Source organism: Equus asinus, chromosome 3 (genome assembly GCF_041296235.1).
Source record: "Equus asinus isolate D_3611 breed Donkey chromosome 3, EquAss-T2T_v2, whole genome shotgun sequence".
NCBI lineage: Eukaryota > Metazoa > Chordata > Mammalia > Perissodactyla > Equidae > Equus > Equus asinus.
Genome location: NC_091792.1, coordinates 54435773 through 54453884, shown reverse-complemented (window position 1 = coordinate 54453884; position 18112 = coordinate 54435773). Strand labels below are relative to the sequence as shown.

General features: G+C 35.6%; 1 protein-coding gene across 10 annotated transcripts in view; it reads left to right on the top strand.

Annotated features, from left to right (window-relative positions):
- Positions 1 to 18112, top strand: part of CBR4 (carbonyl reductase 4) — an 83108-nt gene that overhangs the window by 12220 nt on the left and 52776 nt on the right. Inside the window, exons 5-6 of one of the 10 annotated variants that reach the window (XM_070505048.1) lie at positions 4851 to 4938; positions 6492 to 9585. The exons of 7 other annotated variants lie outside the window; for them this stretch is intronic. In XM_070505048.1, the coding sequence (XP_070361149.1) occupies positions 4851 to 4938; positions 6492 to 6579 (176 nt within the window). In that variant the 3' untranslated portion in view covers positions 6580 to 9585. Of the gene's footprint in view, positions 1 to 4235; positions 4939 to 6491; positions 9586 to 18112 lie in introns of those variants that run through there. 2 more of the 10 variants (XM_014851433.3, XM_044766979.2) reach the window with 2 other exon arrangements.

The window sequence follows — 18112 nt, the reverse complement described above, 5'->3', positions numbered from 1 at the left end:
ATGTGTGTGTGTGTATATATATATATATATATAATTATATATTTAAATATATTAATATATATTATATATGATTTTAATATATATAATTTTTTTAAGAAAACCCAAATTGTATCATATTATTCACAATGTTCTATACCCTGCTTTATTCATAGAACAATGTATCTTGGAGTTGATTCTATATTATTCTGTATAGGACTGCTTCACTTTTTAAAGTAACAGCTTTTTGGAAATATAATTCACTTACTATACAATTCACCCATTTGAAGTGTATAATTCAGTGGTTTTAGTATGGTCACAAAATTGTTCGATTACCACAGTACATATTAGAACATTTTCGTCATCCCCAAAGAAATCTCATAGCCATTAGCATTCGCTCCAATGCCCATTTCCCTCCAATCTTCCCAATACTGGCCATCACTAATCTACTTTTTGTCTCTATAGATTTCCCTATTCTGGACAGTTCGTATAAGTGGAATCATGTAATATGTGGTCTTTTGTGACTGCTCCATCACTTTTAATAGCTGAGTTAAAAGACAATAATGTCTGTTTTATGGGTGTACCATAATTTATTTAGCCTGTTGCCTCTTGATAGGCATTTAGGTTGTTTCTGATCTTTTGCTGTTATAACTAATTATGCAGTGACAATACTTGTACATAATTTATTTTGCATATGTGCGACTATGAGTGTAATCCTGGGAATGAAAATGCCAAGGCTCAAAGAGTATATGCATTTAAATTTTTGACAAATAGTATCCATTGCATTTGTTTCTGTAGGGTACCTTAAGTGTTTTGCTCCCTCTCCACCTTTTTTTTTTTTTAAGTTGAAGAGCTTCTGTGTTTACTACTTGGAGAAAATCTTGTTGACAAATGCTTGCATAAGTTTGGTCGTTACTCAAAACAGGTGTTATTCCAGGTGCTCTTATGTGCTTTTTGATATGGAGTTGATTTTTCACACCACTTCCCTATACACTTTTACAAACATAATATTAAGACATACAAATTTGTTCTGGTTAAAATCTTGGTCTTGGGACCAGCCGCATGGTGGCCAAGTGGTTAAGTTTGCGTGCTCTGCTTCAGCAGCCCGGGATTTCGCTGCTTCGGGTCCCGGGTGCAGACATGGCACCGCTCATCAGGCCATGCTGAGACGGTGTCCCACGTAACAACCAGAAGGACCTACAACTAGAATATACAACTAGATACTGGGGGTGCTGTGGGGAGAAGAAGAAGAAGAAGAAAAGAAGATTGACAACACATGTTGGCTCAGGTGCCAATCTTTAAAAAAAAAAAAAATCTTGGTCTAGTTTTTGGCAGCAGCCTTGTTTCTTCTTCCTTAAAAAAGTATCTGGGATTATGTTAATTCTTTCTAGGTCCTAGAAATTTATACCAGGGAAGGGACGTCTGAGCTGGTGGATATATCAAATATTGCACATCCTACAGTTGTTGATACTGGTGATGTGCTAAAATCCTGATGTCTTATTTAAATATAAAGTCTCTGCTGTGTATAAAAATGTTCAGAACTAAAATAGTGACCTATTAATATGGAAATGAGATGCTATTTCTTTATACTAAATAGCTACCCAAAAATGGATAAAGGAAATACATTTCCTTTAGAGTTTACCAAACATAAATTCTCATTAGACAAGAACCATGTGCTTGCTTTTATAAGCCAGAACATCCCTGTTCCTAGAGTTCATATTTTTTAAAAAATATACTGAGTGTGTTGTCATGTATACAGAACTAAAGTAGAAGTCTCTTTGTTCTAAGTTAGTTGGGCCCCTGTCATTTCAGTTATCTGTGTATTGGTTTAAGGAGTGATAGTTTTGTAGCCAGCTAGAAACCTCCACCTGTCCAACAAGTGATCAGTAATAACATCATTTGTTGGATAGTGGCACCTACTGGTAGTTTGTAATTTTTATAGCCCAGCTTGAAAGGCACTGTAAATATATATGTAGTAAAATGAGGAGTAGAGCAAAATTTCCAGAACTTTACAAATAAAGTGAAAGAATGCTACGGAACAGAGTTCTGTGGGGCCAAGGAGAGAGAGCACAAACTAGAAAGCAATACAAGAACAAAGATGGGGGTGTGGAATGTTTAAGAACTGCTGATATCTCTGCTCAGGTCTTATGATATATGACCTAGAATCCAAAAGACTGTTTGTATGTAGTGCCTTGGTTGACTATAAATATAAATGTGAATGTAAATATAAATGTGAATAAATATATTCCTAAGTGAAGATCATGTGGTACATGAGCTATAGCATAAAATGAAGTTTGGTAGAGCCTGGAGTAATTTTATCATTAGATACTAGCTTCACATTTTTTATTTGATTTCTGATAAATTAGGAGAAGATATATATGAATTTTAAAAAGCTGCAGATAGGTTTTTAGGGCAGTAGAACTATTCTGTTTGATACTGTAATGGTGGATACATGACATTATGCATTTGTTAAAACGTCGAACTGTACAGCCCAAAGAGTGAATCCCAATGTCAACGATGGACGTGACTTACTAATAACGTATCAGTATTAGTTCATCAAATGTACTACACTGAGACAAGATGTAGGGGTAGGAGGGGGCAGTGTGATAAGGAAATTTGTGGGAACTCTCTCTACTTTCTACTCGATTTTCATGTAAACCTAAAGCTGCTCTAAAAAATAAAGTCTATTAAATAGAAAACATCCCTGCAGACGATGAGAGAAAGGTGTTATGTTGTTGGACATGTTCTTGCTCTCTACATCAAACATCATCATCAAAGAGGAAAAGCCAGTGTTGGTGAATTCAACTCTTCCTTTCAACTTGGCTTCGGACGCCTACTTTATTTTAAGCCTTTAGTGTGGAGTTTGATGATGGCTAGCATCTGTCCCATGAGGGTTAATTCCAACCACAGGTCTGGGGAGAGGCTGTTTCAAGCTTCCCTAGTGAAATAACACCCTTGTCTTCCAAGCTTGAGCAGTGGAGGGGGAATCTTCATGTGAGGTGGGTGCCTGAACATCACGATCCCAGTTCTGGACTTCTTGTAATCATTGCAGACTCAGAAGGCACCTCTCTCTCCTTTACAGATCTGACCTAACATGGGCATTGACCATAGCAGAGCTGAATCCAGTCTGTAATGTTTAACAAGGCTTTACTAAAAGCTGCAAGATCTTAACCTTTATCTGTTCCATGTATCTGGCTTACCTGGTTGTTTTTGGAGGACCACAGTCTGTCCTCACAGCCCATAACTATGTGGCAGAGGCCTTCTTTTCATCTCACTGGGATTGTCCTTGAATTTGTCTTACTCTTCCTATCTAAGGTTTGTCTTCCAGTACCTCGTGCCCTTTCTAGATCTGCCTTTTTTCCAAGGTGAAAACACCTTCGAATGGCCTCACACAGATTATGTGGCCTTACCCTTTGTTTCCAAAAGAACAAACACATGAGAACTGACATCCATCCAGAAACTGGGCAAATCAGTTCCTTTCAGCACAGATTAGCATGCAGATTAAAACCTAGATTAGCATCCCTGCATCTTGAACTGAAACTATTCTAACCTCCACAGGGCTACCAATGTAAGACCTGAGGGTCTTTCTCAGGGAGCTCACTTCCTAAACTTCGAGTAAGGAAGTCATGAAGACTACCTAATGAGGCATACTTTTCATCTTTGAATCATAGTTTTGTAGAGCTAAAAGAAACCTCAGAGATCTATCATTTTCAATCTACTTCACTCATTTTATGATACAGAAACAGCCATACAGTTTTAGACCATACATGACTGTGGATAGTACATGACTTTCCTCAGGGCATAGGTTTGATACTATCAGCAGACTAGGGAATAGAATCTAGTTTAATGTGTCCTAATCCAGTGGTCGTTTTACCACAAAATGCTAACTGTTGAAAAATGCACCAGAGCCAGCTAGAAGTTGAGCCTAGAATTTGCTAAACATAGTCACAAGGCCCTTTTTGCAAACCGTTTTTACTGTACTTTATTGAGTTCTTTCTTTCTTAAGATGAAAATGCATCATTGATTTTCTGCTGAGGATTTGCAGGTTAGTGGGGAAATATTTTATGCCAGTTTTGCTAGAATCCAAAAAGACCTTAAAGTAAAGGATAATTATATCATGAACTTTTTTTTTCCCCTAAGGTGTAAGTAGGACTGTGTTTTTTTTTTCATTTTTGTTTTTTCTTGGTGAGGAAGATTCGCCCTGAGCTAACATGTGTGCCAATCTTCCCCTATGTTTTGTACATGTGATGCCTCCACAGCATGGCTGATGAGTGGAGTAGGTCCACACCCAAGATCCGAACCTATGAAACTGGGCCACTGAAGTGGAGTGTGTGGAACTTTAACCACTCGGCCACCGGGCCAGCCCCCATATCATGAACTTTTGAGAAGATAACATGAGCTTTTAAATGTTACATTTATAATTTTAATTCATTCAACTTTTTTAACATGTGAGGTGAGTTTTCTTCCTTCTACACTCTCTGAGGTACCTTTGAAAATCAGTATGTCCAAAGACATACAACTTTGGAAATCAGGGAGCTCCATGGCTCCATGATAATGCTTGTTAAGATGATTGGATTGCCCACTGATTATTATGACTCTTCAGTGTAGATGAAGTTTCATTTACAATTCACTGGAAATTCTGCGGAGGCTGGTTATCCAGTTTTATGGTTGTCTGTGTCAGCTGTTTCTCCTTTTATTCTTGCATTCCTTTTGGCTTCTCGTTGTTAAAGACGAAGGTGAATGAAGGACATTTTGCTGACTTTTAAAATAAATGTACGATTTTATGGCAGAGAAGATTTATTTTACTATGTAATCTCACAATGAATCACACAAATAATACAAAATCGTTTTGTTATTCTGGGCCCTCATTACAGACGATCTGAAGTTAGTACTGTGCCTATTTTTGCGATTACATCTGTTACAGAGTTTGGAAAATACAGACAAGTACAAAGAAGAAAATAAGTATGTAATAATAATCACTGTTAATATTTTGGTATATATTTTTTCTGTCATTAGTATATATTAGTTTTTTTGTTTTGTTTTTAATAGTAGTTTGAGTTCATTTGTAACCTACTTTTTTTAATGTACAAGTGTTCTTTTTCTTTCATTTTAAATATCCTTCCATAGCATCATTTTAATGCCTGCATATTGTTCTATTGTATGATTGTACCATGATTTATTTAACCAGGTCCTTACTGAAAGACGTTCAGCTTGTTGCTAGTTTTCTATATAAAGCTGTCACTATCTTAATAGGCTATATGATAGAAAAATCTATGATTATTCCTCACAAGACTTTTAAAAAAATGTTAAGGTATTTAAAAGTGAAAACCAAAGGTAAAGAAAAATTGGGTAATTACATAGTATTGCATAATAAGCCAGTGGCATAATGCTAATTCTTAATCTAGTGTTCAGTTCACATTTGTCCTGGTTTTTAAATGGCAGTGTATTTAGATTGATTTATAGTTTGAGTTATAAATGATTTAATTTTAACACAAGCCAATTTGAAAACTGTATTTTTGAGATTGGACATTAAACTTCTGCTTCACACATTATGTCTAACTTTTAGTCCTTCTATTTTTCAAGACTTTAAATTAAAAAAATTTTTTTCTAATTATTGTTCATTTCATGAGGAGTAATTATTTGCTTTCTTTTTTAAAACCTAAATGAGTGAGTAGTATATGGAATACTGATTATAGAAATTGTTTTTATTGATAATATGTATTTGTATGTCTCAGACTGTCACAATTTTCTGAATAAATCTACAGTTCTGGCATATACGTATACTATAATGACTTAGACTTAGTTGCTTAATATATTGTGTAGTACCTTATACTGTAGGATTTTATACTTTAGAACATGTTCCCTGCAAGCTTTATGTCGTATACCAGTACCATGTTAAACTTTGAGTTTTCTGTGTATACTTGCATTGGAACTGGGTATGATCATAAGATTTTTTTCTTATGTGAATATTGGAAATACTAGTCTTTCTTATCATCAGCTGTCTTAGCTGTGACAAATGGAACTAATTTTTGTCAGAAGTGCCAGATCAGTTCATGTGACCACCTTTGTGATGCCTTCCTTTCCTCTACCCTACCTCCCCCTGACCCCTGCTCAAGTGAAAATTAATCAGTTCTGTGGTATTTTGTGTACATCTCTATAAGCATATTCACCAGACTTCCTTACATTATAATTAGGGGTACAAGTGACTATTTCCTCCAAAAATTATAGGTTCCCTAAAGAAATAGAATTTTTATTCATGTTTGTATCCACCCTTTTATATTGTGCTAGGAGTTGGGCGAAATATTTCAGTGTTCAATAAATGTTCATTGAGTTAAATTGAAGAAAAATGTAGACTTGGTTACTTGATTGATAGCAAAACTTTGTATTTCCTAAGCGAGGTTTATTAATAATGTCAAATTAAATTTTCAGGAGCAAATTAATTGTTATTTGAAACTGAGCAAATGTCTTGAGAAAAACTTGTATCCTTTTCAACAAAATAAACATTTCTCTTTTAGGATTTGTTCACACAGATATGACGAAAGACTTGAAAGAAGACGATATAAAGAAAAGTATCCCGCTTGGGAGGTTTGGAGAACCTATTGATGTGGCGCATGCAGTTGTGTTTCTTTTAGAATCACCGTATATTACAGGGCATGTTCTGGTTGTGGATGGGGGATTACAACTCACGATGTAATTTACAGGTTATTCAACTATAATGGTAATTAGAATCAAGGACACACTCTGGCTGTTGATTAGACAATCAATCATGCCTACAAGGGTGACATTTGCTAATCAAACCTATCGATGCCACAAATGTTGATTTCTGTCTTTATGTGAATATGTCTAAAAAGAACAATGATCAATTGTGTTTTCTAAATGGTGTATATGTTACAGGCTGTAGCAAGTTTAGCATGTAGACATTTTGGAAGTAATATAAACAGGTATTACCTTAATTTATATATTTTTGTCTCAAAAGTGGAAAAACTTATTTAGTCTAATTATCATGAGTTATTTCATTGTATCAGGCTGAATTCTCTAGTAGTTAACCTTGTGGGTCATTGCCAAAATACCAGTATTTACCGGACATTAGTTAGTCATCAATACTTTAGCAACCCTGCTGAAGTTAAACGTTGTATTCCTTTTAGTATCACTTTAGATATAGGCATGAATTTAGAGTCTGGTTTCTTTGAGTGGCATTACTCCTAATTGAGCAGTTGGGCAAAATAATCTACAAATATAAGTATGGTACAGTTGGCCCATTCTATAGAATTCTCAAAGATGATGAGGACTAGCCCTTAAGGTTTTAATATTAACATCTGGTACAGTAATGAGCTGCATAGATCTTATCCATTTAGGAAGTAGAAGTGTTTTGTTTTTATTTAATACACAAAACACTTAGTATAGCAGCTACTTAAAAATTAGTATAAGAAATAGTGACATTTTAAAAATTGAGTATTTCACGTTAATGAATATAATGATGATTCTTATCCTAAATCTTTAGAAAGATACTTGTGAACAATCATAAATGATAACAAATAATGCAATAACGATGAATTAAATGTCTTCACAAGGAACTGTTAAAGCATTGGACTTAAAAAGAAAATATCTTCCTGAGAATAGAGATAAAGACACAAACTGAATGCGAAATATCAGGCAACATCTATTTTGCATTGGACTCTTTTTGTGGGGAATACTGTGGGAATATATGTCACTGGATTCGTGTTGATTTTTATTTAAAAAATTTTAAATGTTTACTGCATTTTAAAAAGTAATCTTTTTACGGTTTTATTGGAGCTGAACATTATGTAAACAGATTTAGTTTTTTATTGATAGCCCAAAAGTATGAATAGGATATACCAAATAAATGCGAAGTAAAAAATAAAAAATAAAGTAGGAATAAAAAGTAAAGTCAAATCTATGTTTTAAATCAGGATTCCTTAAACATTATTTAAAATTTATCTTTGAAATAGCCTTCTTTATTTAGAGAAGTCTGTTTAGGATGTGAGAAAGTCAGTTAAGTGTGAGTAAAATTATTAAAAATTGTCTACTAAACACAAGCATGGTAATATACAGAATTTCTCGGCATTAACAGTTGCAGGCAGATACAGGAAATACAGCTGTCAGGATGGTTTCAAATGTGGTAGCTGATGCTTCTAGCTTAAGCCAGGAGAGTTTATGCAGGCAGACTAGGCTGTTTTTCTAGTGTTTCCTTACCTGCTGGCCTTTGGCTGCCTGCACATCTTCCTTATGACGTCCCACTCAGGCTTGTTCCCTTCTCTGAACACCTCATGTTCTGAAATCATCAGTAAGGCTGATTTGACTAGTGATTAGGAAGAAAGCAATGTAGTTCACTGAACTAATGACACTAAGATGTAGGTTACAAATAAGTTTAACCTTTAAGTGTATAGATTTACACTTTAAGAAATATTTAACTGTTCTACCCCCTCGCCCAGCCCATATCAAACTGGTGGAATATGGGGCAAGATCTTGAAATGGGTAAAATACGCTGTCGCTGTTCCCCTCCGGGGGAATTCTCCATCCACTTCCACCAAGCTGGTAGAATTTGTAATTTAATACTTGCATCCTATTGCTGAAATCATTTGGTGGCTGTTGCTTATGTTCAGAGGTTCAAGAACTTCAATGAATTCTTAACAAGAAGACTCATCTGTAGGTGTTATCTGACTCCTCAGGAGCCCATAATCCAGCCTGTGTTTTGTTGTTAGTGCCATCAAGTGGATTCTGACTTGTAGCGACCCTGTGTACAGCAAAGCGAAACCCTGCCTCATCTTTTTGCACCATTCTCTCACCTGGTGCTTTATCAAACAATGCTCCACTGCTATTCATAGGGTTTTTGTGGCCCATTTTTTTGGAAGTGGGTGGCTCAGTCCATCTTCCTAGCCTGTCTTAGTCTGAAAGCTCCACTGAAACCTGTCCACCATGGGTGACCCTGCTGGTTTTGAAATACCAGTGGCATAGCTTTCAGCGTCACAGCAACATGCAGCTGCCACAGTGTGACAGCCAACAGGCGGGTGCTGTGGTTCCCTGACCACAAAAGGAACCCAGGCTGGGGCAGTGAGAGCACCGAATCTAAGCCACGAGACCACTACTGCTGACTAGCCGTGTTTATCACTTGTTAAAAAATGCTTTATGGTTAAAACCAATGTATTAAAATTTTCACATTTAAGGTTTTAAAATTTGTGCTCCTTTTCATACTTTTATTCATATTCAATTTATAAGACGGTTTTTAAAGTGCTTTCTAGAAATAGAATTATATGTTATAAATTAGGGGGCAATAATTTGTGCAAAAAAGATCATTTAATTTATATGCTTCTGTTACCTAGAATAAAAGGAGACTATTCTGAATATTCAAGAATTATGCCTTATATTGCTGAAACATTTTCCCAAGCTTTTCAAATGGAAATATATGTAAATTGAGAAATCATACCACTGTCCTAACTTGACAAACATACTAAAAGTGTTTAATAATTCTTGTTTCTTTTATATTGATTTCATCTTTTAATTATGTTGTAAGCTCTTGAGGGTAAACACCATATTGTGTTTTTTTCATTTAGCTAATTAAGTAACAACAAATATTAAGTATGTACTAAATATCTTGTACTTGTTTTGATACCCCCACCTTGCCTGCTCAGCTCTGAGTACATTGGATATACTTAGTAAATACACTGACAAATCAGTATATATTTTTTAATGATTCAGGATCGTCACTCATTACACTGTGCTATACAGTTGGGGGGGATTATTGAGATATATAGATATATCTGTTCTGCGTCAGTACATATCCTGGAATATTCTTTTTTTATCAGATCTCTGTAGTTTACCTCCCTTTTTGGTCATTTATCTCTGACTTTGATGCTTACTTTCAAATTATGGCTGAATTTACAACGCTAAGCCAATCAAGTATTTTCTCTTAGGCAGTATGCCTTAGTTTCAGTAATTACTACCAATTTAATTTGGAATTCTTGGGCTAATAATCCTAATAGGGATGGTATCAGTCTCACCTGGAGAATTTTTTTTTTTTAAATTTTAAACACTTCAGAAGCCCCATCCCTAGAAATTTTGTTATGAGTAGGGCAGGGTGAGGAAAATGTGGAGGTGGTTTTAGCAAAGGTTTTCAGTGATTCAGATTGTTCATTACTTTATTAAATATTTATTCATTTCTACTACATACCAGATATTGCTAGTCATGGGAGGTACAATGGTGAGAAAAAAAAGAAATAAATCTTGGTTTCCTGGAGCTTGCCAACTAATAGGGTTGGGTGGGGGTGCAAAACAAGCAGATCTTAGACAATCACACAAATGTAAAAATCGCAATTGAGGTAAGCACTGCAAGAAGGAGAAGCTCTTGTTAGTATTAAATCATCGTATTGGGGAATTTGATCTATTCTGGAAGGTCAGGAACAGGTTCTTTGAGACAGGGAGATAGTTAACTAAAGTTAAAGTAAAGCCTTCCATTTAGAGGGAAAAACGTGTAAAAATCTTTTGGTGAGAGGGAGCATGGTGAATCAGGACTTAAAAGGTCATTATGCCTGGAATATAAAGCAAAGGGGAGTGTGGTATGAAATGAGGCAGTAGGCCTAGACTCTGCAGATCTTTGTAGGCCACATTAAGGGGTTTGAACTTTATCCTAAGAGCCGTTAAAGGATTTCAAGTAGGAGGAATACCTGATGCATTTTGGAAAGATCATTCTGGCTGTAGTGTGGAGAAGAGGCTGAAAGGGAAATAGCGCAGGAAGACCTCCACTTGAGGTAGTGCGAGAGACAACAGGAGGCCACATCTAGGGCAGTGGGAATAGAAGTGGAAATCAAGTAGCCAGAACTGAGATTTGGAAAATCAGCAGTACTTGGTGATGGATTGGATAGAGGAAACAGATGCGTTTCTGATTTTCAAACCTGATTGAGTTGGTGATGCCATTCACAAAAAACACTGAACCAGGGCAGGTTTTGGGGAGGTGGTGGAGGAAACATCATGAGTTCAATTTTAAACATACTGAGTTTGAGGTGTCTTGGAGGTATCCAAGAGGAGACATCAAATACATGTGAGGTAGGACCTCTAAGAAGAAATATTCTATAAGTCATCTCTGTATAAATGGTGGTTAAAGTCTTGAGCATTAAGGAATAGAACAGATTGCCCAGGTAGAGAGTTTAGAGAAGATGACAGCAATCGCAAATACTTGTACTGTGTGCCAGGCACTGTTCTAAGTGTGAGCATAGAGTGGAACCTTGAGGAACTTGGACATTTACTGCCTGGTTAGATAGAGGAGCCTGCAGGAGTCTGAGAAGAACTAGTCAGAACGGTAGGTAGGAAACAAGGAGAAGGCTGTGTCCCAGAAGCCACTGAAAGAAAATTTTCTTGTCGGTTGGAGTCCTGAATATCAGTACTGCTGGACGTAGTAAGTAAGGAGTAAAAAGATGGATTAGTAACCTGGAAGTCATTGGTTAGCTGAATAAGAATTATTTTTGCAGATGGATGAGGATAGAAGGCAGAAGTAAGAGGGAAAAATTGAAACTGGATCTTCATATTATACACAAAGATCAATTCCAGGTGGAAAAATGACTTAAATGTGAAAACAGAAAGCTTAGTAGAAAATATACAGGTGAGTATTTTTCTGACCCTGCGGTGTGGCAGGAGTTCCTAAACGTAAAAAAGAAATATTGGCTAAATTGACAAAATTAAGACCTTTCTGTTCATCAAAAATCACCTTAAAAATAGCAAAAAGGCTGATTACAAACTGGCAGAAGGTTTTATCCAACATAGATAACTAATAAAGCGTTAGTATCAGGAATATATAATGAACAATAAATCAGTGAGAATAACCCAATAGGAAAATGGGCAAAAAGATACAAAGCAGGCATTTTACAGAAGAGGAAACATACAGCCAACATATGTTGATAAGTACTTGGGTTGCCTCCACATCTTGGCTATTGTGAATAATGCTGCAGTGAACATAGGGGTGCATATATCTTTTCAAAATTAGTGTTTTCTTGTTCTTTGGATAAATACCCAGAAGTGAAATTACTGAATTATTTGGTAGTTCTATTTTTAGTTTTTTGAGGAATTTTCATTAATGTTTTCCATAATGGCTGCACCAATTTACATCACCAACAGCAGTGTATGAGGGTTCCCTTTTCAACACATTCTCTCCAACACTTATTTCTTGTCTTTTTAATAATAGCCATTCTGATGGGCATGAGGTTATATCTCATTGTGATTTGATTTGCATTTCCCTAATAATTAGTGATGTTGACCATCTTTTCTTGTGTCTCTTGGCCATCTGTATATCTTCTTTGGAAAAATTCCTGTTCATACTCTCTGCCTATTTTTTAATTGGGTTGTTTGTTTCTTTGTTGTTGTGTGAGTTCTTTATATACTTTGGATATGAACCCCTTATTGGATATATGATTTGCAAATATCTTCTCCTAATTGGTAGATTGTCTTTTCACTTTGTTGATGGTTTCTTTTACTGTGTACAAGCTTTTTAGTTGGATGTAGGCCCATTTGTTTCTTTTTTCTTTTGTTTCCCTTGCCTGAGGAGACATATTCGAAAAGATACTACTAAGACTGATGTCAAAGAGTGTACCCAGAAAATATCCAGAAGTGGAATTGCTGGATCAGATGGTAGTTCTATTTTTAATGTTTTGAGGAACCTCCATACTGTTTTCTATAGTGCCTGCACCAGTTTACATTTCTACCAATAGTCCACGAGGGTTTCCTTTTCTCCACATCCTTGCCAACACTTGTCATTTCTTGAATTTTTTGTAATTGTCATTCTGTTGGGTGTGAAGTGATATTGTAGTTTTGTTTGTTTGTTTGTTTTTGAGGAAGATTAGTCCTGAGCTAATGTCCGCTGACAATCCTCCTCTTTTTGCTGAGGAAGATTGGCCCTGAGCTAACATCTGTACCCATCTTCCTCTATTTTATGTTTGGGACACCTGCCACAGCATGGTCTGTAGGGTCCTGCCTGGGGTCTGAATGGGTTAACCCTGGGCCGCTGAAGCGGAGTGTGCAAACTTAACCACTATGCTGGCCCTGTGATATTGCAGTTTTGATTTGCATTTCCCTGGTGATTAGTAATGTTGAGCAACTTTTCATGTAACTATTGACCATTTGTATATCTTTGGAAAAATGTCTGTTCAGATCTTCTGCCCATTTTTAATTGGATTTTTAATTTTTTTGCTGTTGAGTTGTGTAAGTTCTTTATATATCTTGGATATCAACCCCTTATCAGATATATGATTTGCAAATATTTTCTCTCGTTTGGTAGGTTGCCTTTTCAGTTTGTTGATAGTTTCCTTTGCTGTGCAGAAGCTTTTTAGTTTTACGTAGTCCCATTTGTTTAGCTTTGCTTTTGTTGCCTTTGCTTTTGGTTTCAAATCCGAAAAATCATCTCTAAGACCAACTTCATGGAGCTTACCACCTATGTTTTCTTCTAGGAGTTATGAATTCAGGTCTTATGTTTGTGTTTTTAATCCATGTTGAGTTAATTTTTGTGTATGGTGTAAAATAGTGATCTGGTTTCATTCTTTCAGTGTGGCTGTCCAGTTTTCCCAGCCCCATTTATTGAAGAGATTCTCCTTTCCCCATTGTATATTCTTGGCTCCTTTGTTATAAATTAATTGACCATATATGCATGGGTTTATAGCTGGACTCTCTATTCTGTTCTGTTGGTCTATGTGTCTGTTTTTGTGTGAATACCATACTGTTTTGATTACTATAGCTTTGTAATATAGTTTGAAATCAGGACCTGTGATGCCTCCAGCTTTGTTCTTCTTTCTCAAGTTTGCTTTGGCTATTCAGGGTCATTTGTTGTTCCGTACAAATTTTAGGGTTGTTTGTTATTTCTGTGAAAAATGCCATTGGATTTTAATAGAGATTGCGTTGAATCTATAGATTACCTTTGATAGTATGGACATTTTAATAATATTAATTCCTTCAATCCATGAGCATGGAATATCTTTCCATTTATTTGTGTCTTCTTCAGTTTCTTTCATTAGTGTCTTATAGTTTTTGGTGTACAGGTCTTTCACCTCCTTGGTTAAATTTATTCCTAGGTATTTTATTCTTTTTGATGCAATTATAAATGGCATTGTTTTTTAAATTTCTCTTTCTGATAGTTCATTATTAGTGTATGTAATTGCCAGAGATTTTTGTGTGTTGATTTTGTATCCTGCAACTTTACTGAATTTGTATATTAGTTCTAACAGTTTTTTGGTGGAGTCTTTAGTATATATAATATGTCATCTGCAAGTAGTGACAGTTTTACTTCTTCCCTTCCAATTTGGATGTTTTTTATTTCTTTCTCTTGTCTAATTGCTCTGACTAGGACTTCCTGTACTATGTTGAATAAAGGTAGTGAGAGTGGGCGTCCTTCTCTTGTTCCTGATCTTAGAGGAAAAGCTTTCAGCTTTTCACTGTTGAGTATGATGTTAACTGTGAGCTTGTCATATATGGCCTTTATTATGTTCAGGTATGTCCCCTCTATACCCACTTTGTTGAAAGTTTTTATCATAAATGGATGTTAAATGCTTTTTCTGCATCTATTGAGATTTTTATCCTTCATTTTGTTAAAGTGATATGTTACATTGGTTGATTTGCAGATGTTAAACCATCCTTGCATCCCTGGAATAAATCCTACTTGATCATGGTGTCTGATCCTTTTAATGTATGTTGAATCAGTTTGCTAATACTTTGTTGAGAATTTTTGCATTTATGTTCATCAGGGATATTTGCCTGTAATTTTCTTTTCTGTGGCATCTTGTCTGATATTGGTATCAGGGTAATGCTGGGCTCATAAAATGAATTTGGAAATATTCCTTCCTCTTCTGTCTTTTGGAAGAGTTTGAGAAAGATTGGTGTTAATTCTTCTTTAAATTGTTTGGAGAATTCACCAGTGAAGCTATCTGGTCCTGGAATTTTGTTTCTTGGGAGATTTTTGATTACTGATTTAATCTCCTTACTGATAATCAGTCTGTTCAGATTTTCCATTTCATGATTCAGTCTTGGTAGGTTGTATATTTCTAGGAATTTATCTGTTTCTTCTAGGTTGTCTAATTTGTTGGCCTATAATTGTTCATAGTAGTTTCTTATCCCTTGTATTTCTGTGGAATCAGCTGTAATGTCTCTTTCATTTTTGATTTTAAACAATTTGAGTCTTCTCCTTTTTTCTTGGTGAGTCTAGCTAAGGGTTTGTCTGTTTTGTTTCTCTTTTTAAAAACCAGCTTAGTTTCGTTGATATTTTCTTTTTGTCTCTATTTCATTTATTTCTGCTCTGATTTTTGTTATTTCTTTCTTTCTACCAACTTTGGGCTTCATTTGTTCTTCTTTTCTAGTTCCTTGAGGTGTAAGATTAGGTTGTTTATTTGAGATTATTCTTGTTTCTTAATGTAGACATTTATTGCTACGAACTTCCCTTTTAGAACTGCTTTTGCTGTAGCCATAAGTTTTGGTATGTTATATTTCTATTTTTATCTGTCTCAGGGTATTTTTTGATATCTTCTTTGATTTCTTCTTTGATGCTTGGTTGTTCAGTATCGTATTGTTTAATCTCTATATATTTGTGAATTTTCCAGTTTTTTACTTGTAATTGATTTCTAGTTTCATACCATTGTGGTTGGAAAAGATGCTTGATATAATTTCATTGTTCTTAAATTTATTAAGACTTGTTTTGTGGCCTAACATATGATGTATCCTGGAGAATGTTCCATGTGCACTTGACAAGAATTTATATTCTGTTGCTTTTTGATGCAATGAAATCCATTTTGTCTAACGTGTGGTTCAATGCCAGTGTTCTCTTACTGATTTTCTTTCTGGATGATATCTCTTGATGAAATAGGGGTTATTAAAGCCCTGTACTAATATTTTATTGCTGTATATTTCTCCCTTTATGTATGTTAATATTTGCTTTATATATTTAGGTGCTCCTACGTTGGGTGTATAAATATTTATAAACATTATATCCTCTTGTTTGCTTGACCCTCTCATTATTATGTAATGACCTTCTTTGTCTCTTATTACAGTTTTTGTCTTAAAGTCTATTTTGTCTAAGTATAAGACATAAGTATAGCTACCCCAGCTTACTTTTGGTTTCCATTTGCATGCAGTATCTTTTTCCATCCCTTCACTTTCAGTCTGTGTGTGTCTTTATATCTGAAGTGAGTATTTTGTAGGTAGCATGTAGATGGGTCTTGTTTTTAAATTCATTCAGCCTTTCTGTGTCTTTTGACTGAGGATTTAGTCCATTTACTTTTAAAGTAATTGTACTTATTGCCATTTTGTTAATTGTTTTCTGGCTGTTTTGTAATTCCTTTGTTCCTTTCTTTTTCTCTTGCTCTCTTCCTTGTGATTTGATGATTTTCTGTGGTGGTATGCTTAGATTCCTTTCTCTTTCTCTTTTATATATCTACTATAGGTTTTTGCTTTGTGGTTACCATGAGGCTTACATTACAACTTATATTTATAATAGTCTATTTTAAGTTGATAATGAGTTTGAACACATTCTAAAGCTCTGCGTTTTTACTCCCCCACTCCATGTTTTCAGTTTTTGATATCACAATTTACATCTTTTGTCTTGTGTATCCCTTAAAAAATTATTGTAGTTCTAGTTACTTTTACTCCTTTTGTCTTATAACCTTCATACTAGCTTTAGAAAGTAGCTAGCTTTTTAACCCACCACCTTACCACATTAGATTATTCTGAATTATACTATATTTACCTTTACCAGTGAGACTTATCCTTTCATATGTTTTCCTGTTACTAATTAACATCCGTTTGTTTCAGTTTAAGTAGTCGTTTTAGCATTTCTTGTAAGGCTGGTTTAGTGGTGATGAACTCCTTTAGCTTTTGCTTGTCTGGGAAAGTCTTTATCTCTCCTTCAATTCTGGATGACAGTTTTGCCAAGTACAGTACTCTTGGTCCGAAGGTTTTTTTCTTTTGGCACTTTGAGTATATCATGAGAGTCCCTTCTGGCCTGCAAAATTTCTCCTGAAGAATCTGCTTATAGTCTTATGGAGATTCTCTTGTGTGTAACAAGTTGTTTTTCTCTTGCTGATTTTAAGATTCTTTCCTTGTCTTTAACTTTTAACATTTTAGTTATAATGTGTCTTGGTGTGGGTTTCTTTTTATTTTTTTTGAGGAGGAGGATCAGCCCTGAGCTAACATCTGCTGCCAGTCCTCCTCTTTTTGCTGAGGAAGACTGGCTCTGAGTGAACATCTGGGCCCATCTTCCTCTGCTTTATATATGGGATGCCTACCACAGCATGGCGTGCCAAGCAGTGCCATGTCCGCACCTGGGATCCGAACTGGTGAACCCCGGGCCGCTGAAGTGGAACGTGTGCACTTAACCACTGTGGCACTGGGCCGGCCCCTGATGTGAGTTTCTTTGGGTTCATCTTTTTGGAACTATTTGGGCTTCCTGGATTTGAATGTCCATTTCCATCCCTAGATTAGGGAATTTTTCAGGCATTATTTCTTTAAAGATGTCTTTTGCTCCTCTCTTTCTCTCATCTATTTTTGGGACCCCTATAATGCAGTTGTTGGTCTGCTTGCTGTTGTCTCATAAGTCATTTAAGCTATCTTTGCTTTTTTTTGTTCTTTTTTCTTTTTGTTGCTCTGATTGAGTGAGTTCTACTGCCCTGTCTTTGAGTTCACTGATCTTTTCTTCTGCTTCACCTAGTCTGCTGTTGAACCCCTCTATTGTGTTCTTCGGCTTCATTATTATATTCTTCAGCTCTGTGAGTTCTATTTGATACTTTCTTATATTTTCTGTCTCTTTGTTGAAGGTCTCACTTTTTTCATCCATTGTTCTCCTGAGCTTAGTGAGCATCTCTATGATTGTTATTTTGAACTCTTAATCAGGTAAATCACTTATCTCTGTTTCATTAAGATGTTTTTTCCAAGATTTTGTCTTGTTCTTTCATTTGGCACCTATTACTTTGTTTCTTCATTTTCCTTGACTCTCTGTGTTGGTTTCTCTGCAGTAAGTAAAACTGCCACCTCTCTCAGCCTTGAAGGAATGGTCTTGTGTGGGAGATGAACCGTATCATTCAACCCTGACCTAGCTCTTGGTTGTCTCTCAAACCTTTGTGATGGTCCAAGCAGCCTACTTTATTTTTAGTGGCTG